The sequence below is a fragment of the Mustela putorius genome, unplaced genomic scaffold (genome assembly GCF_011764305.1).
Source record: "Mustela putorius furo isolate JIRA1106 unplaced genomic scaffold, ASM1176430v1.1 tig00003875_pilon_pilon_pilon, whole genome shotgun sequence".
NCBI classification, from domain to species: Eukaryota; Metazoa; Chordata; class Mammalia; order Carnivora; family Mustelidae; genus Mustela; species Mustela putorius.
The window spans coordinates 8,696,653-8,719,869 of record NW_025422026.1 but is presented as its reverse complement, the minus strand read 5'-3'; the positions used below and the strand labels follow the sequence as shown (position 1 = coordinate 8,719,869).

Sequence of the window (23,217 nt, the reverse complement as noted above, 5' to 3'; positions counted from 1 at the left end):
TGGAGATTGGAAGCAAATGGATTTGCTTTAAAAGGAAAAGCACTCAAGTTACGTGTAGTACATATTGTGATAATCTGCGCTTGCATAGATACAGGGACTGCTGTAGCAATAGGCAGACCCAGAGATACTCTCCAAATCATAGCCATGCAGAGAGCCCTGAGTACAAATACAAACACATGGGCTTCCAAATCCACACAACCTATGGGTACAAAGGGAATGAATGCATCGCTCTCTCCATACCCTGCACAACAAAATTTACCCAAAGATGATGGCTTTCCTCCATCTTACATGGGTCATTTCTCCAAATCCACATAATTAGATAATCTCAGATGCCATCCACCAGCCCCCTCTGCACTGTTTAACAGCCTGTAGTCCAATTAAAAATTTACATTGTTACTGCCTCAGAATTTTTTTTCTTAGATTGATTCTTTTCTTTTTAGTCTCATAGCTTCCACCTCTAAGTCTGCTCAAGTGAGCTGGTCATTGGACCACAGCCTCTTGTTTGGGGTTCCTAGCCAATAGGATCCCTTCCAATCAACCTGTATAGAGCTCCTTCATTATTCTACATAATGAAAAAAAATTAGGGTGAGGTGAGCAACCAATGAACGTTGCTCATGTGTTGCTGTGCATCCCTGAGCCTTCTAGATGGGGACAAAGATGTAAATTTAGATAGAGATGGGGATGCGCATATGGATATAGGTATGGGCATGACCTAAAGAGAGGCACAGGTAGAGAGAGAGTTCTGTAGATATTTCCCCATGGAAATATCATTTCATTTGATCTTCAGCATAATTCGGGGAAGTGGGCTACACATATTTTTATATTTTTTGCCTATGAGGCTGTTGACTCTCAAAGAGAATCCCAAATCCCATATCCAGCGATAGGACTGTGAGTTGGGAGTCGTCCTCTTAACCCTAATCCAGGGCTTATTGTGACTGCAACACAAGCTTTACTTTTTTCTACTTTTGCTGTGAGCATTTTCTCATGTAGACATTGTCCCCACACATGTTCTCCACAGAGTCATTGTCCGCACACATGTTCTCCAAGGAGCACATGGAAAGAGAGAGTTGACATGGGAGTGATGGTTACTGGATATATACATTGCCTGCATTTTCATTTATACAGATGGAAGTGCTTTTAAAGGGTCTTACTGATTTCATCACTTTTGATGTTACTAAGAAAAAACACAAATCCCCAGTGTTGATGAGAAACCAGGTCCAGGCAAGGAGAATCACAGAGCGGTTCGTATCCCAGGGCTCAGGGATGTTGTGCCTGCGAGTACCTTGATTTGAGAAAAGAAATTCATTTAAACACAGCAAATACGCTCGGGACCAAGTCTGGGACAACTGCTTCTTTCCGCTGCTATCACTGTTCAAGATCTCCTTTATGTCTTACCTCCATCCCTGGTCGCCAGGCAGAACAGATAAACCCTATTTCTAGATGCCATTGCTATTAAAAAGAGGGAGGGAGAAAAAAAAATAGCAAGAAAAGGACAAAAAAATCACAAAAGAAGGTGAAAAAAACCTACTATTTCTCAAGTCAAAATATTTTAATGGTGAGATCAGGATAAATGATTAATCTAAAGATTTTTAGTTTCTAACGATCTGTAAGAGGAGGCTGACAAGCACCAAGAAACTAATATTTAAAGATAATTTCAGAAACACGAAGACGAGAAAGTGGTGAAAGAAGGAGGCTGAACCTTTTTCCTTCCACCTCCAAGATTTATTGAAAATAGTGATTAAAAAAAAAAAAACCACAGAAAACGTATCTGGTTCTATATTTAAGTGCTAGTGCATTTATTCCTTCCAAATTATTTACCGAATACTGATTTTAGCAGTTACTATATTAGGGTTTTGATGGTAACAAAGCACTGTTCCGGCCCCCAGGAGGCTCACCGTCCAAGGAAAGAGAGGTAAAAATAACTAAATAACAGTAAAACCCCGCCCAAAGTGGTTTATGAGAAACTGATTAAGGGGAACTCGGGCAGGTCTTGTAACTAATAGGAGCAGAAGGGAGTGGCCTGGCAAAGGGACAGCGGACAGGGTTGCTCTGAGGGATCTGTGACCTGTTGGAAAGACCTGATGTGCGGAAGGACTAGGGCTGCAGGAGATGTGGCCTGGGCGTGGGGGATGCCGGGCTGCCTCCCCTCCATTCGTGGTGGCTCTCCCATTAGCTCTCCTGAGTAAATAGCATCGTCGCAGGCCTGCTGGGGGCCTCCCCGAGCTTGGGCTGGCTGCACTTGGTCGTTTCAGAGCATCTCTTTTTTTGGATGACCTGACAGCTCAGCGTCTTGGCTTCCCCCTGAATCACCAGCCGCGCTCTCATAACGAGCTGCGTCGACTTTGTAAAGTGACTTGATGCTTTCGAGTGTGGACATCTCCGTTTCCCAAAGGAGGGGACGGATGACTCCGCTCATGTGTCATGATGTCTTCGCAAAAGATACCCGGGCTCTCTGGGTAAAGGTCAAGTGTGCAGCGCCACGTGTATGGATAAGACGGGAGAAAGAGCTGTATGCTTTCTCAGAGGCAAACAGCCCTGGGCATGCAGCCTAGCTCTTAATTATGGGATCTTGGGCCATTTTTGTAATCATTTTGAAATTCTAGTCTCTTCACTGGGATGCAGTACTATCTACCTGGCAGACTTATTGGACCAGCCGGAAATAGTGTATATAATGCACCCGGCGTGACAGTTTGAGCTCAACTTAATTATTTGTAGAATTGAAGGTCCCAGAGCCCAGAAAAATGTATCGAACTCATTCTCTGTAGATGCATGTAACGGGGAACTATCATTACCCAAACTTTGTCCTGAAACGGCGATAACCCAGTAGCAAGTCAAATATGGCTCCCATTTCTTTTTGGGGCCTGGGAATAATCCCAACCCTTGGGGAGCTTGAATGACAGATCCGCAGCTTTCTGGACATCTGCAATGGATGCCAATTGGGCAGAAGTCAGAGGGACGCGGGATTCATTAGTTTGTTTGTCTTGTCGAGCTCTATTTTCTCGAGTTATTTTCTTCTCGACGAGTATTTATTTGCTCCTTGTTTGTTCCCGCAGCCACAGATGCTCACTGAAAGGGGAGGATTTGAACAGACAGTGGCTCTCTCCCAGCGCTCGTCTCCAGCCAACGATCTACCACGCCAAAGGGCTCCTGTACTACCTGAGCAGTGTTGGCCGAAGTCCCAGGGTGAGTCACTTCCTTCTGCCTCCACACTCTTGGCTGGTTCCTTCCATCTTTCACGAGGAAGCTTACTTTCTGTCAAGGAAAGAAACCCAGATACAAGCCAAAGACCTATGTGTGACAGGCTTTAATGGGGGGATGTATTCATTTCCTAGGGCTGCCATAATAAAGCACCACAGACTGAGTACCTTGAAGCAGAACAGAAACACATTCTCTCACTTTTCTGGAAGCTAGACATCTAAGATCAGGACATCAGCCAGCCATGATATCTCCAAAGGCTCTAGGGAAAACCCTCCATGCCTATTCCTGGCTTCAGCTGATTGCTGGGGGGTCCCGAGTATCCTTTGGCTTGTGGCAGCCAGTCTCAACCCTCTACCATCCTGTGTGTGTGTATGTGTGTGTGTCTTCGTGTCTGTGTACAGACTTCCCTCTTCTCATAAGACAGCAGTCACTGGATTGGGGTGACTTCATTAGGGGCCACCACAGTGAGTAAGGCCTCATCTGAACTCGATTTCCTCTTCAAAGACTTGTCTCTAAATGAGGTCCCATTCACAGGCACTGAGAATAGAGCTTCAACATGCTTTTTATTTTTTGGGGCGGGGGGACACAGTTTAATCCACAATAGTGGAAAACATTGGTTCAACACCCGTTGGTAAGAGGTGTACAAAAATTGCATTTTATCCCATTTTCTATGTCTTTATTTTTCTGGGTTTTAAGTTATTGGTCAACAAAGAATATGTATCTAATAAGTAGTGTTTGGAAGAAATGCTCTCGATGTTCATATTAATGTTCAAGTAGTACTCACTCCGTTCCAGAGATGATCCTGGTACTGTCCCAGGTACTTTTATGTGTCGGGTTTAGCAACTGTACAATTGAGAGAAAACATGACGGATCGTCCACCCCCCGCCCCCACTTACTGATGGTTCCCACTTAGGATTTTTTTTTTTTTTCTTTACTATCAAGTGAAGCTGATTCACATTCAGTAGGAACCATTTTTTATATTTTGACCTTTGGTCTTTTCCCAGGCAAGAGGCACATGGTTTGATCCTCCCTTGTGCTGCTGGGCAGCGGCAGCAAACCAGAGCTCCCAGCCCGCCACAAGATCAGGAGGATGAGCAGCCTCTACCGGTACCACATTTCGGTACCCATGCAGCCATTCTGTTGTTCAGTTTCAGTATGGTGTTCAATAAACTACATGAGATAATCAGCCCTTTATTATAAAATAGGCCTTGTGTTAGATGATTTCACCCGACTGTGTGCTAATGTAAGTGTCCTGAGTGCTGGGGGGAGGGGAGGCTAAGCTGTGTTTGGTAGGTTAGGTGTATTAAATACATTTTCAGTGTATGATATTTTCAATTGATGATGGACTTAACAGGTTGTAATTTCATCATCAATTGATGAAGGTGTGTATTTGGAACCAGAGGCCTCTGCTTAGGATAAGGAAGGAAGCAATGACAGCCAAGTTAATGGTCTAAGAACAATAATTTATCAGCTACAAACTGTGAATGTATTCTCTGCAAAAGTATCGAGGGGGCATACGTCCAGACTTCAAGTGCTTGTCTAACCACAGAACATAAAATAGTATGGGGAAGCCCACAGATGGGCCAAACAATCACCTCTCCCATTAACCACTGTCTGAACATACACTATGTGATTAAAATGGTGGCACGTTCAATGAATATTTATTGAAATATTTGGTGAGTATCTAGTATAGATTCTTACTATAGTCTCAAAAAGACTAAGGGGTCAAGTGATTTTCCTGAGATCATCAGGAGGTATATGGCAGAGTTGGCATTCAGTTCTGACCTGTTTTCTACCCTGGAACCCAGTCTATCTTTATCACATACTCTCTGAGAGAGGGTCCCCAAGACTATCCTCTGGTTCACTGATTCCCCAGGACAAACAGAACTCAGAATAGCTACTGTGCTTATAATTATAGTTTATTATGGTGAAGGGATACAGATTAAAAGCAGCAAAGGTAAAGAGTGCATAGGGCAGAACCCAGGAGAGACAATGGTAGGTTTCTAGGCATCGGCTCCCTGTGGAGCTGTATGGACAAAGCTTAATTCAGCAGTGATGTGTGGTAACATAGAGAGTATTGCCAACCAGGAAAGTTCATCTGAGCTTTGATGTCCAGGATTTTTGTTGGGGCTCAGTTATAGTAATAACCCCACATGGCTGATCTTAGATACTCCGTCTCCAGCCCCTTTAAAGGTCAAACTGACACATTATGGCCCAAGACCTTCACCATAGATTATACTGTCAGCATCAACCATCGGCATGACCCAAGGTCCTGGTAAAGAAGACAGTCTTGTCTAGAAGACTATTCTAAGAGTGTTCAAGTGATCTCTCAGGAGCCAGACCTTTCTTGGCAATGTGCAAGGTTTGAGGCAATACTTGACTACAAAGAGAACAGCCAATGTAACAATGTCCTTTCTCCTTTAAAATCCATGTTCTACACTGTGCAATGTGCAGTATTTTCATGCTAATTCTCGCCACCCCATCTAAGGAGACATTATAATCTATGTTGTCTACCCTCTAGAAGCAAGGTCATGGCCTATATAGCAGAACACCAATCTTACAATCAAGACCTGGGAAGGATGTGTTCTCCGAGAAAAGAAAACTTAGCCTCTGTGAGAAGAGAGATTACAGGGAAAGAGGTCCTTACCTGATACACATTTAAATATACACGCATTCAACCAATAACAAACAGGATTCTTCTCTACTCTGACAACCTCTAATTGAAGAGCAGAACATTTATTTTAAAGCGCGACAGGTGAATGCCTTGTTTAAAAAATATAAATAAACATTAATTAACTGTAAACATGACAGCTACAGACTTGTTTCCTGCTGGGAGCATCTGAGAGGTGGGTGAGAAACAGCTGAGTACTAAATGCTATCCAGAGTGTTACAAAACTCTCTAATGGGCTCAACATCACCTTTTAGTTCCCTGTGAGGCTGTATTTAACCAGCTGCCTGCTGACAGCAGAAGCAGTGCCACTCTTACTAGAGCCAGACCTGTCCTGGACACAGAAACTTAACCATGGTGTCCAGATTGGCTCTTGGGCTACGTGGTTATAGATTAACTGACTCTGTCCAACCTCTAGCTCATAGGAATGAAAGTATCAGGAAGCTACTTCTGGTGGCTAGGAGATATAACCTGTAGGTGGTACTCGGACATTTGCCTGTTGGTAAGTAGAATAATTTGAACTCCCAGAACCAATGAGAATGTGAGATAGTGAGAGAAAGAAGTATCCTGATACTGCCAGGGGTTGCTGAAGACCAGACAGATCATTGAGTTTGTAGACAGTATGGCAGTATTTACATATTGTTTCATCCATCCATCCATCCACCCATCCACCCATGCATCTATCCATCCATCCAATCATGCACCTACTCATCCACCCATCCACTCATTCATCCATCCATCCATCCGTCAGTCCACCCATCTACCCATCTATCCACCCATCCACTCATTCATCCACTCATCCATCTATCCGTCCATATACCCATTCACCCATCCATCCACCCATCCAGCCATTGATCTACTCATCCACCCATCCATCCACCCATCCATCCATTCATTCATTCATTCATTCATTCATTCATTCATCCACCCATCCATACATCCATTCACCCATCTAGCCATTGACCTACTCATCCACCTATCCAACCACCTACCCATCCATCCATCCATTCATTCATCCACTCATCCATACACCCATTCACCCATCCACCCACCCATCCATCTGGGCAGTCATCCATGTGTCCATTCTTCTACAGCAAGTGTGTATAATCACCAGAAAGGAAAAAGATGGTCCTTTTTTTGCACACATGGGGGAAGGTGGTTTCTGTAGTTTACTTTGTTAGAAAGTCGGGTCTGCAAAGAACCAAGAAGTACAAAATGGTAAAAACTGCAACAAAACTCCATGTGAGTTGTTGTAGGAACACAAATAAGGGGTTGAGTCATCTTCCCTCAAGGTTATGGAAAAACCAGAGAGGAGAGATGCCACGTAACCTGCACTTGAAGGATTAATAAGAGTTTTTGTTTGTTTGTTTGTCTGTTTTTATTACAGTAAAGTACATAAATATAATAGTCTTTTCCCAGAGGGTCAACAGGACTGCCTGTGATCTCTTAGATGTTCTTCCTTATGAAACTGGTGTTCTGACAAGTTTTCTGCAGTTGGGGTGATTGCAAGGGGCAAAGGAAGGAACACTTCTTATTACTTGCTGTCGTTTGATATGACACTGTCATTATAGTCTCTTTCCCATTTTGTTGAGCCCGATTTTCTGTCTCTAATTTATAAGAGAGGGTCAAAAATTCTGTTCCAGGTGTTGGATTTAAAACCCAGAAGCATAGTGAATAAGAGTATGCTCATACATTGGAATACTATTCAGTAAGAAATAAACAAGACAGAACCCAGCAGTAATGAGCTGCTGGCACATGCAATAATAGACGGACTTCAGAAGCATGTTGAGTGACATAGGATAGACACTAGGGGGTATACACTCCTCTGTTTCTACTTATGTAAAGTTCAAGATCGAGGAATCAGAATGTTGGTTGCCTCTAGCAAGGGATCCAATAATGGACTTTTGAGTACAAATGTTCTATATCTCAATTAAAGAGTCACTTACACCCAAACTCATTGACTGAAAAGTCATTCGTGGTCTGTGCATGTCACTGTAGGCACATATTTACATAAATACAGAAAATTAAAGAGAAACAAATCAGAGCATAGTCACAGGGATTTGAAGCACAGCTAGGAGACAAAGGGACCTGCCCAAAATGAGGCAGACCAACATGCAGTCATGCACACAGCAGAGTGGAAAGGCTGTAGGAGAAAGATCTATTTATGAGTCAGAAATGTCCAGCCAAAGGACAAGGCATGCCAGCAGAGAAGCCCAAATAACAGACTCCACCACTATCAGCTAGTAGGAGACACTGAATCTGTTCCTCTTTGGGGAGGTCCCCACAAAGAGGTGTGGACATGGCTAGGGGGATTGGAAGAAAGCTGTGAGTCTCCCTCAGGCTCCCAAGAAGGCAGGCCAACAGCCTCTTCTAGGCTTCTGTGTTGCAGCTGGCCTGGCCCCTGTGTCTCTATGAAGAATCTGGGCTTTGGAATTAGGAGCAATATCGATTCTTCCCTCCTGGATCTCACTATAGGAGTACGTGCTGGTAAAGGGATTTCAGTGCTCTTTGAAGAGCTCATTGATTTCCATTTACAACTTCTACAAACTAGGCCGCTTTCTGCCAAGGGATGGGGTGGGCATATTTTGGTTTTATCTTTCTCTGGGGCCCAGTGGAACAGAATTTTTAGCTACTTAAATGATTTTCCTGGTCTTATTCTGTCCCTCCGGCATATGTTTTTAGTTAATCAGCTTCTTCTAAGAGACACAAAAGGAGATTGCAGGAATGTATGGCATGTCTTTTCCTAAAACCTGAGTTCCCCAAGGCCTCAAGATACACTATACTCACTATTTATTTCCACTTTATGCCTCAGAAGTGGCAGAAGGACAAGTGTTATTTTTGCTCATTTTTGTTGATTCATGCTAAGGTACTACATCTAGAATTCCCCTCTTTTCTTGTGTAAGGATATGGTTTGGGGGGGTACAGAATGTTCTTGGAGGTCCTGGGTGAAAAAAAATTAAATTTGATTCCATATTCTTTTATTTAAAATTGTTCCCACTGTATCAGAATACAGATTAAACAGTGCTTCTCTAAATACCAGAAACCATGTTCTGTAGATATTTTTATAGACACTAGTACTTTCACATTTAAGTGAATTGCTAAAGTTTCTTGAATAAATTTATGTTGACAAGCAGAGAAGTTTTCTTCTTTCTCCCTTGCTGGTATCTCTAATGTATCTTTTGTGTGCATCACAGGGGTGGAAATCTGGGGTTTTCTATGTGCCACGGGGAGGGTCAGTCAGATTTTTCAAAGAACTTTGAGCCAGTTCCCTCTTTGTCATATTTTTGTGAGACAGAATAAAGCTATGAGGTTGAGTGGAGGGGAAAGTAGGAGGGTAGTTCCCTAAATGAATGTGATGGTGCTTCTGCCTAGAGCTTGTGGAATGGGGAGGAGGCAAGAAATGTGTGGAGACAGGACCAGATGGGCTAATTTTGCCATAAGACTGCTGTCTACGAGGGAGGGCTACAGGTAAAAACAGACATCAGGTGAAGAAACAGGGGACTTGTGCTGCATCTGCTCAGTACACATGTTTGAGGAGGACTGGTTGGTGAGTGGAGCAAGGTAACATTGATCACAGCAAATGGCACTGGATGTAGACCTCAAAGTTCTAGACCCAGAAAGTGGGAGTTGCCAACCATAAAGCCCAAGAGAGCCTCGGGGGCCAAGACTACTGACAGCCCTTGAAGATAGGAATGCAAATCAGGAAACTGAGGTAAGCCTTCTTACATGGAGGAAGTAAACATGGTAGTGGGTCAGCATTTTTATCCACCCTCTGGGCTTATCCAGACAACCTGGACATCCACAATGGGTCAAAAAGATTAGTCTAGGCCCCACGTCTTGGGGAAGACAAGGGTCCCAATAACCCATCTACCCTGATTGGGAGTGGTGCACAAAATGGGTAGATCAATGCTTCTACATTGAGAGCCTCAGTACCTATAACTGAGTGAGACAGAAGGCAGTGGCCTCACCCAGGCTGTCAGATCACTGGGACTGTGTCCAAACGTGACACCTGGGCTGATGCTTCTCTCCCTCCCACCTCTAAAAGTGGGGAAAAGGAACAGTTCTAACTCCTGAGGAACCTTCTGAATGCCCTTTCAGGGTATCCCCCTCACTGCTCACAGAGGTCCAGCCAGCCAGAGACAGGGAGTGGAAATTAGCCAAGGTAGGAGCTCAGAGTAAGCCCAGTAGTTCCATCTGAATATTGGTAATTGACAATCTTGTTATATTTTTCTTCATCACTGGCACGTCCGATGATTTAAAATATTTTATTGTGGAAAACCTTTAAAGCCAGACTGATCAAAGTCTGAGGTGAAACATTGCTTTGTAATGGGTGGCCATGGGCAGGCGGTTAACCTCCTTTAACTTTAGGAGAAGTGGGAACCTCATCTGAAAATTTGGATGATACCGTCCTTACAGGATGTCGATACTGAGTGTAGATGTGTGTAAAATCTTACCAGTGTGACTGATACCTATCAGGCAGTCTAGTAAATAGCAGATATTAAACTTAACATTAGTTACCGGAGACTGTTATGTCCGAGACAGAGCCACGTATTAGATTGTACGTTTCATGTTAATTTTCATGTAATTAAATTATCTTGGAAAGAAGGACAATGTAATACATAGCAATGGGATGTCAGAAAACGTCCTCCAGCATTTTATAACGTGTAATAAAGGGTCCCACTCTGGGCAGTCTCATTGCTGGTTAGTTATTGAAGCTTCTTCTGAGTTTAATGTGAAATAATCGCCCCATGCTCGCCATTGGAGGGGACCCAAGTGATCTGTAAGCAAAGGCTGCTTTTTCTAAGGCCATGTTGGAACCTTAGCCCATAGTTGCCCAATTTTAGTAAAGGTCTTTCCCTTTAGGAAAGGGAATGGAGCGTAAAATCTCCTCTTAGGAATAGATTCTGCCCAGGCCCCCTGTGGTTCGCCTCAGCCATGACTGGATGTTGCTGTCACTCAGATGAAACACTAAGGAGAAAGCATGACTGTCTGTAAAAGGTCTGGAAAATTTGGTCTTGCAGATGGGGCTCTTGGAAGACAGTTGGCTATGCCACCAATATCATTTCCCTCATAGAGATATTCCACTCGAGCTTGGGCTGAATGCCGCCTGCAAAGTATTGTGCACACGTTGGAGTCTCCAGGGCCTTTGTGAGCCTTGCTTGGCTTAATTGGAAGCATTGCTGTTCTGGGTTTCCATCACATACCCCAGAATGTGCCTTCTCACAGTTCAGCCTCACCTTCATTTTCCTGTGGCAGTGGCATAAATAATGCAGAGGTCTCACTGCTGGGAAGCGGGAATAAGACCCAGATGTCAGGAATGGAAAACACAGCAACTTAAAGCTGGCAGAGCAGTAAACACAAATCAGGGATAGGTATGCTGTGGGGAGCAGGAGAATGCCTGGGTGGGGGGGTGCATTTGAGATGGGGGTTAACCTCTTGCATAAAGGGCCCAATTAGCTTACAGAGGAACAAGAATGGGACCAAGGAATGGAGGCAAAAGGTGGGGAAGGTGCGTGAGGAGCATAGCAATGTGGCCCCAAACGATCTCTTTGTTGAGCAAGAAATGATGGAACTCACGTTTGCATGAATTAAATTAACCTTGCAATTTAGCTCAGACAAGAATTCATTGGCAAAGGTACCAGGGAGATGCAGAAGAGCCTGATTTCAAAATCGTAATCCAATCAACACCATATAGTTTGCTGATGGAGAAAGCGAGACGCAGGGGAGTCAGTTTAGCCCAGGGCAAGCAAGTTCAAAACTAACCACTCCAGCTCAAGCAAAACACAACTTAATGAAATGAAACCTCCAGATCTTCATCCCTGCCTATATTCTTTGCCTTGGGGAAAAGCACAATCATGTTGCCTGTTCACTTAAGCCAGAAATCTAGGGAGTATCCTTAACCTCTTCCTCACTTGGCCCCTAGATCCATTTTGTCTCCAACTCCTGTAGATTTTACTGCCTTCCCCTCTCACTCAACTTCCTTTCTCTCCATGCTTAAGCTTCCTTAAGTGCCACATACTTCTGCTGTATTAGCTAGGCCTTTGTCAACTCTTGGGGCCTGGTGTCCATCCCTCTAGTCTACTCTTCGAACTCCTATCCTGGTGACCTGACCATACTGCTTCTCCCGTGCAGACACTTTAATGGCTCCTTCATCACCTTCGGAGAAATGTCCAGACATCCCAGAGTGGTGTGCAGGGGTATCACTGATCTGCCCACTGCCCGCCCTAAGCCCTGAGGTCCATTCTCCTTTCCTTTCACTCTGCAGTCTTATTCTCAATGGGTGAAACTCCTCAGATCCATGATGCCTTCTTCCTCATTCCCTTGGCTTGGATGGCTCTCACCCAGTGAGACTCAAATTCTCTGCCTCGAGAATCCTAGGACCCCTACATCGCACACCCTCATGGGCACCATCATTATGGAGCACAGTGTGAATGGTACACCTGGACTTGTGCACATACCCCCTTATCTGGGTTCCCATTGACCCTGTTTCTACCTCTACTTCCATCCTCCTCTCATGGCAATATGATTTCCTCTTTACTCATGGGATCATCCGAACACAAGTTCCTGGAAAAGGCAATACAGAAATTTCACAAGTGTTTTGAAGCATTGTGACGCCTGGGTGGCTCAGTGGGTTAAACCTCTGCCTTCGGCTCAGGTCATGATCTCAAGGTCCTGGAATTGAGCCCCACATTGGGCTCTCTGCTTGGTGGGGAGCCTGCTTCCTTCTCTCTCTCTGCCTGCCTCTCTGCCTACTTGTGATCTCTCTGTCAAATAAATAAATAAAATCTTTAATAAAAAGTGTTTTGAAGCATGGATTCTGGGTTAGGACATACTGGGGCTCAGATATTTATTCACATACTTAAGCGCAGACTTGGGTGTGCCTGGAAAAGATAAGTTACTTATTTGATCTGAATTCAGTTTTCTTGGCTGCAAAATGGTGTTAATGGTAGCACCTGCTTCATCATGAGATAATGTGTATTAAGTTTTTAGTTCATTATCTGAAGCGTTATAAGTCTTCAATAAAATAACTATTGTTCTATTAAGAATAACGCTGTATTAACATTTTAATTTCTCCTGCCACAAAGCAAGCATCCGGTAAATATTTGCTGAGTCAATTGATAAATAAGCAAGATAAGACCATAGGTTAGCCCATGAATGTTCGAGTGCCACCACTGGGCACACTTCCTACCCACCTGGCACAGAATTCTACCGAAAGGAAAAATAAGTACTACGTCTTCCTTTGGAAGGAAAAAGCTCCCTCAACAGAAATAACTTGATAATTTGTCTTATAATTACCACCTATAGTATAGAGGCATACATGTTTCTTATAATTAACAAGCATTTATTTTTAGAGATGTCATTTGAGCAAAAGCAGGACAATGTCAGCGTCTCCTCTATTTTGAGTCTCCAGAGGCCACTAGAAGTCCCAGGGCTAAGCAGGGCTCAGTCCCACAGGTGACTAGGTCTCTACTCCATCATTTACCTCAGCTTCCAGAGTCTGTCAGGATTGGGGGTGAGGGGGAAAGAAAACTCTTTTCTTCAGTTGACTTGAGCATTTAAGGGGTGCCCTGTCACCACGAAGGCAAAGCTTCTGGCTTTATTGAGAAATCTGTTGCTAAGACACAGCTTCTTCTTCTTCTTCTTCTTCTTTTTTTTTTTTTTTTTGCACACTTTTCATAAGAATGGTGGGTGTTTAATTCACATAGAGACACTGAGGTGCAAAGGTTGGTGGCAAATTTGTGACAGCAGAGGATTAAAGCTCCAATGGTTCTGTTGGTTCCGTTAGCCTAGAGACTTCCAAAACATGGGCTTAGGTCCAAGGTCTCAGCATCACCAAGGACTTGCTAGAAATGCAAACTCCCGGCGCCCACCCCAGACTTACTTGAATCGCATTATTGCTGGGGAGTGGTTTACAGACTGTACTTTGGAAACTCTTCCAGGCGATTCTAACACTCCTGACACGTGAGATCCACTGCTCTCAACTCTTGACGGGACCAGAGTGGTTTTCAACCCGAGCTGCGCGTTAGAATCACTTGGAAAAGTTAAAAAAATCCCACAGTTCTGGTGTCACTGCAGACCAATTAACTAAAACTTTCTGGAGGTGGGCTCCAGGCATCGGTATTTTTATAATCTCAGGAGACTTTAGTGCAGAGACAGGATGGAGAAACACTGGCCTAGGGGATCTGTTGGTTAGAAGTAACAGCGTCTTGCTCAAAGTAGCCCAAATAGGAAGATAGAGAGTTTTGAAGGAAAGAAGTCCTGTATTCTTAGAGCAATGGAAAGCACCAGGAGCCCGCACTGTTGTTCCCATCTCTCATGTTTTTCTTTCAACCCCCATGTTTTCTGTGTTCTGCTTTTCTCTGAGCCTTTGCTTGATTACCCCACTCTTTAGGGAACGACTTTCTCTGCTCATTCACTGTTTCTTTGCTTTTGCTTTGTGTCCTGTGTGGGATGTGACTTGTCATTGAACTGACTCCCTCCTCCCAAATCTGCTGATCATTTTGGCTCTGGCACCCAGAGCTCAGTGATCTCTAGACGCTGGGGAGATTTATTTTCTTATCAGACTTCAACCTAAACCAAGACTAAAAGACCCCAATTAAGAAAGATAAAATTATTTTCTTGTTTTGTTGGAGAGAAAAAATACTTAAATACTTTTCTGCTAACAGGAAATTTAAAATGTAATTTAACAATCCCCCCAATGTAGTAGCAGCAGCTGTCTGTTATTGACAGTCAGGAGAAAGAGAAGGACAGGAAGGTGAACATACAGAACAATTTAGAATCCATTAGTCCTCAAAACCCTCATCTCATACATACTTGGTCTGTCCAAAAACCCACATTCTGGCTCCCGAGCAAATCAGCCCCGCTTGTTCTTCAACAAGCTTGTTTCCAGAAAATCAGTCCTGATACCTCTGATGCTTCCCTACTCCCATGGCCCATCAACAGAGCAACACAGCTTCTCAGTTCTAAGCTGCCATCAGAGAGCTGGTCTTCCTCTTTGGCCGTGGCTGGGCAGACCATTAACTCACTTGGACCTTTAGTGTTCTTTGAGGTGTGTGTGTGTTTATGGCTTTATTCGTGCACCCCGGGCATCCTGGGATGCCCTTCTGCTGTTAACAAATTCCTGTTCATGCAGTGAACTTCAGGGCTTTAATCACACACCAAAAAAATCATCATCCAGTCTAACTTCACCAACAACTTCACTGATAACCATTCGTCTGGCTTCTGCTGAAACATTTCCAGAGAACGGAAGTTTTTAAAAGCGGGACACAGCATATCAAGACAGCTATAACCATGGAGAGTTATTTCTTGCCAGCAATAGATACTCAACAACTGTTGAATTTAACATAGAGCTGGAATCTGGGTGCACATGATCTTTCCTTTTGCCTTCTCCTGCTTTCTGACAGCAAGTACATTTATTCATGTTCCCACTGGGAGAATTCGGAAATCTGTGGGTCTCCTATCAAGACCCCTTTGAGCCTTTTTTTACTTCTGGGATAAACATCTCCCATATCTTTAGTTGTTTACAGACATTCCCATTTCTCCTGGCTTTCTGGTTCCTCCTTCTTGAGGTGTCCTGGCATTTTCTAAAATGCCATACTCAGGCATGAGAAACACTCTATTAGACATAAATTGGCCAGTAGGAGGTACATTGGACTGATTGTTCTCTTAATATATGGCCTCTTTACTTCTCCATAGGCAGTTGTGATTAGATTAATTTTTGACATCTGTGGCCTCTGATTTATTCTGAATGAATTGCCATCAAAAACCTCTGGATCTCTCATTCAAAATCTACTTCTCAGCGAAACGTAAATCCTTCACTTGGGCCCTTGTTTGAATCTGATTGTAGGACATTGCATTTATTCCACTTTAAGTATTTCTATTTTTGCTAATCCTATTCTTTTTGCCACTTAACAATTTCCACTCTTACCTGTTTGCTCTGCTATTACGTACCCTCAATTCTGCATCTTAAATTTGACAAACACCTTCAGGTACCTACTCTGTGTCCTTAACTTAATATGCAACGGCTGGATTTCTAGAGACTAAGGAACCGACGTGAGGAAATAACTCTTTAAAATATTAGGATTTCTGGGGCGCCTGGGTGGCTCAGTGGGTTAAAGCCTCTGCCTTCGGCTCAGGTCACGATCCCAGAGTCCTGGGATCGAGCCCCACATCGGGCTCTCTGCTCAGCAGGGAGCCTGCTTCCTCCTCTCTCTGCCTGTCTCTCTGCCTACTTGTGATCTGTGTCTGTCAAATAAATAAAAATCTTAAAAAAAAATTAGGATTTCTGTCTCTTTTGAAACACACTATGCATAGGGATCATCTGTTAATTTTAAGAACACAGATTACTACTGCACAGCTTGATAAACTGTCTCAAAATGTATTCACCATGTAACCCCCACCAAATCAAGAAAAAGAACTTGACCAGCAATCCAGACACATCAGACAATAATACCCTGTTTCCCAAAATAAACACAACCCTAATTTCTACCACCATATTAGTTTTGCCTATTTCTGAGCATCATATAAAAGAAATCCCTGATCATGATCCCAGGGGCCTGGGACCAAGCCTTGCATCAGGCTCCCTGCTCAGCCCCTCCCTCCCCTGATCCCGCTCCCTCTCCACCCCCTCTCAAATAAATAAATACAACTTAAAAAAAAGAAATCCTTAGATGTACTCTTTTGTGTCTAGCTTGCTTTTATTTTTTCTCTCTGTGTTCAGCAATATTCTGTCAAATGATTTTATCACGATTAATTAATCCATTATGCTGGTTACAGTTTTAAGCTAATAAAAATAGTGCTGCTGTGTACATTCTTGATATCTTCTGGTGCTCAGTGCATGCATTTCTGCGGGGAGGTTTTTAGAATATCTGCATATTCAGCTTTAGAAGACAATCCCTAATTATTTTCTAAAGGAGTGTCATCAATTTATTGTCGAAAAATTGGATTCAAGGGTTTGTTTTCTTCTGTCTTGTGGTCACCTCTTGGTGTTGTCTGTCTTCATGATGTTAACATCCTTATAAGCCCTGAGAGATGGTGGCATCTCATTGTGGTATGCAAATTAGAGTTTCTTGATATTGATGATTAATAGCCCTTTGGACATTCTCTTTTGTGAAATGTAGATGGAAGATATTTTCCATTTTAAAAAAATGGGTTGTCTTTCTTTTCTTGTCTTTCTTTTGCTTGTTGATATATATATTATATATATAAAAATACATATATATATATTATTTGTGAGGTGTGTATATATATATATATATATATATATTTGTGAGAAATATATATATTACAAATAGGTCTTTTTCATTCTTTGGTTTGCCTTTTCACATTCTTAATAGCCCTTTGGACATTTTCTTCTGTGAAATGTCAGTGGAAGATTTTTTTTTTTTTAATTTTATTTATTTGACAGACAGAGATCACAAATAGGTAGAGAGGCAGGCGGAGAGAGAGAGAGGAGGAAGCAGGTTCCCCACTGAGCAGAGAGCCCGATGTGGGACTCGATCCCAGAACCCTGAGATCATGACCTGTGCCTAAGGCAGAGGCTTAACCCACTGAGCCACCCAGGCACCCTCAGTGTAAGATTTTTACCCATTTTTTAAAAAGTGGGTTGTCTTTCTTTTCCTCATTGATATATATATATTTATTTATTTGTGGGATATATATATTATAAATGGGTCTTTTCACTCTTTGGTTTGCCTTTTTACATTCTTCGTAATGTCTTTGTAACATACAAAATCACAGGTTAGAATGTCAATACCTAAATGTCACGTCCACCTGTATACCCTATCAATGTACAAATGAAAATCTAAATTCAAAAATTGGATTTAAAATAGTAGAAAAGCAGGATGCCTGGCTAGCTCAGTCAGTCAAGCAACTGCCTTTGGATTATATCTAATGTTTTTAAAATATTTCTTTATTTATTTGAGAGAGAGAGAATATCAGAGGGGAGAGGGAGAGAAAGACTCTCAAGTAGACTCCATGCTGGACTTGGAGACCAACACGGGACTCGATCTCAAAACCCTGAAATCATGGGCTGAGCCAAAACCAAGAGTCAGATGCTTAGCCAGTGGAGCTACCCTGACACCCCTGACTCTATCTAATTTTTAAGTATTTTTCATTTATATGTATTTCTTGTTTGTTTCCTCCAAAAACTGTATCCCAACTCCAGGGTCATACAGAGTAGCCTACAACTTAAGTAGGTAGCTGTTTTACTTTATTTCTCCTATTAGGATTTACCTTCTGTGTGGAATTTATTTTTTTAATATAGTGTGAAGTAGGGATGCACATTTATTTTTATTTTCTACCTTTTTTACATGGGACCATGAGTCTTCCAAGACCACCTTTCTCCCGATGTATCAGGAGTATCAAATTTGTCATAAACCAAGTGACTATATATAAGAGTCCCTTTCTGGAATATCTATTTTCCTCCATTGACTGATTTATGTTTTATCAATAATACTGTGTATGAAATACTGTAACTTCAAAACAAGTTTGGATATCTCTACGTAATTTGTCCATTTTTCTCATTCTTTGTCAAGACTGGCTCAGTCTTCTTGGTTCCTTGCATTTTCAGTTTGGTTTGAAATCAGCTTGTAAGTTTCCAGAAGGTAAAAAAAACAACAAAACACCCTCTGTGGGTTTTGACTGAAATTGCATTGAACCCAGGTAGGTAAATTTGCTAAGAATTGCAAATTTTCATTTTTCTCAATAATGTGTCTTACACATCTTTAAAATTAAGAGATTAATGCTTTCTGCTATTTTTAAAAAGATTTTACTTATTTGTCGGAAGAGACAGAGTGAGTGCACATGCAGGGGGAGTGGCAGAGAGATGGAGACTCCCCATGTGGCAGGGAGCCTGACATGGGACTCCATCCTAGGACCCCAGGATCATGACCTGAGCCAAAGGCAGATGCTTAACTGACTGAGCCACCCAGCCATCCCACTTTCCAGCTATTTTAAATCCCATTTTGAAATTTAGGCTTTTATTTGTACATTGATAGGATATATAAGTGGACTTGACTTTTAGATATTGACATTCTAACCTGTGATTTCGTATGTACATACAGATTTTTTATATTCTATGTTTTACAGTCTTTAAGAGAATAAAGACATTGCTATTTATGCCTTTCAAATCTTATTCCTTTTATTTTTTCTCTTGCATTTCTTTTTCCTCTTTTCTCAATTGCATCACCAAATGCCATTGGTAGCATCAGGTCTTTTTCTGATTTCAGGGAGGAAACATAATATTATAATATTTAATTAAATTATACTCCATATATATGAACCTCTCAGTGTCTGCCCACTATTATTTCAGAATCGTTATGGACAAGTGACTTCTGTGTCCATCCTACTCCTCCTCTTTGAAACATGAGTGTTTATTGGGGATAATGTTTCGTCATTCCACCATTGTGTGTAGGTGGTGGAAGGCAGGTGACTGGCCTTTTTAGTTCATGGATCAGGAGGCACATATGGGGTCTGGAAACCATCATGGGAGTTTGGACTGAGGGTCTGATCCTGTGACAGGATGGGTGTTCAGGGAGGCTTTCTTGGGGGAGGAGATGAGTGTATTTTACATGAGGAAGGAAGGGAAGTAAATACTTAGATTAAGAACACAGCTTATTGCGCAGTTGGTTTTTGCTGGATATCAAACAACCCCCAAACTCAGTGGCTTAAGCAGAAACTACACATTATTTCCAGTGAGACTATGTTAGAATCATCCAGGTAAGCTGGGTGGTTCTTTGGGTCCGAGCCAGATGGATTCATTCACAGGTCTAGTGCCTGGCTGTACCAGTACAACCAACTCTTACCAAGATCACCAGTGATCCTCATGCAACAGGTTCTGCTAAGTAAGCAGTATTTGTCTGAGAAAGTTGACACTTCAGACTTGTAAGAAACCAATAGACTTGGGGTGCCTGGGTGGCTCCTTGGCTAACTTTCTGCCTTTGGCTCAGGTCATGATCCTGCTCAGTGGGGAGCCTCTTTTTACCTTCCCTCTTCCCCTCCTCCCTGCCTATGTTCTTTCTCTCTTCCTTCCTTTCTCTCTCTCTCTCTCAAATAAATAAATAAAATCTTAAAAAAGAAGAAGAAGACGACGACGACGACAATAGACCTGACCTGGGTTTTGTTTTTTTTTCTTCCTTTGCTTGGCCATTGTAGGTCTTCTGTGATTTCCATGGCCACTCTCAAAAGAAGAATGTATTCCTTTATGGCTGTAGCATCAAGGAGACCTTGTGGCAAGCAGAGTCCAGTGTGGGCACATCGAATCTCTTGGAAGACATCGGCTACAGGGTAAGTCTCTGGGCACAATGACAAAAGACACTTTATGTCCATATTCTTGCCTTTGAGACACATGCCCCACCCATTTTCCCCCCTAAATAAGCATTTTCATTATTTCTACTGTAGGATTATAATACAAACAGGTTGGAGGCGTGTGCAACCTCTCTCTATTTTTGATGAATAATAGCTTTCCTACCTGGTTGCTGTGTTTTGTTTTCTAGATGATATGATGTAGTGCAAAGGGCATAAAAATTGGAGAAAGGAAGCCTCCATTTAATGCCTGGCTTTACAATTATTAACTGTGCACCTAGGAGTCATTACTAACGCCACCTCGCTGAACCACCGTTCGTCCCCTGTGAAATGAGGAGAGTACAAATACTGCTTCTGTTTCATGTTTATGAGAGCAACAAAATGATACTGTATATGAAAGGATCTTAAATAACTATGAAGGGTTGAAAGAAAATCAGACCCTCTGCACCCCTCTGTGTGAGCACGCTCTGAAAAGCAGAGCAGTGATCCACTGAAGCTAATTCTATATTTTCTGGGTCCCAGTGGCTAGAGCTCAGGGATTCCCCCACTGAACCAATGGGGAAGATAAGGAGGGGTGAAGAAGGAGGGACTTCTTACTGTTAGGATACAGGGAAGAGACGTTGATGAGGCAACATTGTCCAAATACAAAATAAAAGCTGGCCTTTATTTCAAATGTATATAGAAAATGAAGAAAAATTACTGAGTTGGAAAACCCTCCAGTTCTCCTGCGTCTTTCTCCTTTACTTTCACACAGAACTTCCGACACTTGCCGCCAGATCTGTGGGGGTTTTACCCCACCAGGGACTTCTGAGACACCAGCTGGGCGTCCTGCAATGGAACTCAATCCTGACGCTATCCACCTAGAAACAGCAGCAGATCCCACAGCTTAAGGATTCAGTCCCACAGGACTGCCTCCTCCTTCAGATGCATGTCACCAGTAGTCAGGTTCCAGGTTCCCCATGACTTCTGTCTGACTTAGCTCTCAGTTGGAGGGTTCCATGACCTCCCCTCCTGCCGTGGATTCAGTGATTTGCTGGAGTGGCTCACAGAGCTCAGGGAAGCACTTCCTGACTGTTTCCTGTTTACTAAAGGGTATGATAAAGGATGCAGGTGAGCAGCCAGATAAGAAACATACAGGGCAGGGACTGGCAGTGTCCCAGTACAAGAGCTTCTGTCCTGTGGGGTCGGGGGTGGGTATCATCCTCTGGGCATGTGAATGTGCTCACCAACTTAGAAGCTTTCCAAACCCCATTTATTGGGATTTTATGGAGGCTTCTTCATGTAGCTGTGGTCAGTTATTAACTTGTCCCCAGCTCCTCTTCCCACTCCCATCCCCAGTGGGGATAGCCTGATCCAGGAGCCCTCCCAGAATCGCCTCATTAGAACAAAAGATGCTCCTAATGTTCTTATCACTTAGGAATTTATAAGGGTTGTAGGAGCCCCATGTCAGGGACTAGGGATGAAGGACAAATACATATTTCCCACTATAAATCCCAATATTACAATTATCATGGTACCTACCTCTTCCAAATTCTTTATTATTCTGGATATATGAATTTACTGGGTATACAATAGCTTCATTCCCTGGGTTAATGAGTATAAAAGAGAGAGAGATCCACTGAACTGCTATTTCACCTAGAAATACCTCCCCTCCTGACTCAGTCTTTCTTCACTCTCTCCTTCATGTCCTCCAGATGCGGGACTCCTGGTTGTCAGTAGAGGGTCCCTCAAGGCGATTAGAGAAGAACCAACAAGTAATCTTCAATGTCCTCTTTACTCCAAGCCCCAACTACAGTCAGGGGGATTTTGATACAGAATTAGAATCTGAAAGAGAAGAAGGAAGGAAGGAAGGAAACAAGGAAGGAAAGTAAAGGAGGGAGGGATGGAAAGACGGAGGAAGACAGGAAGGAGAGACAGAGGGAGAGAGGGACGGAGGAAGAAAGCAAGGAAGTTAATTCTTGCTCCAAAAAGTCCCACAGCCAAAGTGAACGTTTCCCTAGATAGGATCATGAGCAGATCTGCAATGGCAGGAGAATCAGTCATTAAACTTGAAGGTCAATCCAAAATGACTAATCTTAAGTAATAGAGAAACAGATGTTGAAAAAAAAGTCAACAGCCTTTGAGACCTAGGAGAGCATCCAGTGTAATAGTGAATAGAATAATTAATCAGAAAGGTATAATGAATGTAAGTGAATGTGTATACTCCAAAATATACAAACAAAAATTGGCGGAATTGAAGGAAGAAATTTAAAAATTCAGTAATGGTAGTTGGTTATTTTAATATTCCTCTCAGTAAGCAATAGAACAACCAAACAGAAAATTAGTAACTAGAGAAGACATGACCTGATTGATATATATGTAACAATTCTTAAAGCAGAAGAATATACATTGTCTTTGAGTCCACATCAGAATTATCCTAGGTAGACCTTACACTAGACCATACAAGTATGTTCATTTGCCATGACAGAATTAAACTTTGGATCAACTTTTGTAAGAATCTGGGAGATGTCTCAATATTTGGAAATTAAACAGCATACTCAAAAATAACTGCTGGGTCGAAGAAGAAATCAGAAGGAAATTAGAAAATGTCCTAAAATGAATAAAAGTAAAAATATATCAAAATGTATGGTGTATAGTTAAAATAGTGCTTAGAGAAAAGTTGTAGCTTTGAATGCTTCTATTAGAAAGGTGGAAAGATCTAGGGCACCTTGGTGGCTCAGATAGTTAAGTGTCTGCCTTCCTCTCAGGTCATGATCCCAGGTCCTGGGATCGAGTCCCACGTCAGGCTCCTGGCTCAGTGAGAGTCTGCCTCTCCCTTTCCCTCTGCCTCTCCTCCAATAAAGAGAGATAAACTACCGGTATATACAAAAACATAAACTTAAAAATAAATCAGAGGCAAATAAAAAAATGTAGGGTTCGATTTATGTGACATTTCCAAAAAAGTAAAAAATTACAGAGTAAAGAAGTAGATCAGAGGTTGCCTTGGGCAGGATTGACTGGAATGAACATAAAAGACTTGTCTTTATGGTGACAAAAGTGTATGGATT

The 23,217-nt window shown here is 42.5% G+C and overlaps 1 protein-coding gene across 1 annotated transcript in view; it reads left to right on the top strand.

Annotated features, from left to right (window-relative positions):
• AGBL1 (AGBL carboxypeptidase 1) overlaps window positions 1-23,217 on the top strand; it is a 727,538-nt gene that overhangs the window by 369,589 nt on the left and 334,732 nt on the right. Inside the window, exons 19-20 of the mRNA XM_004774140.2 lie at window positions 3,054-3,183; window positions 20,021-20,152. Of these exons, the coding sequence (XP_004774197.2) occupies window positions 3,054-3,183; window positions 20,021-20,152 (262 nt within the window). The remainder of the gene's footprint in view (window positions 1-3,053; window positions 3,184-20,020; window positions 20,153-23,217) is intronic.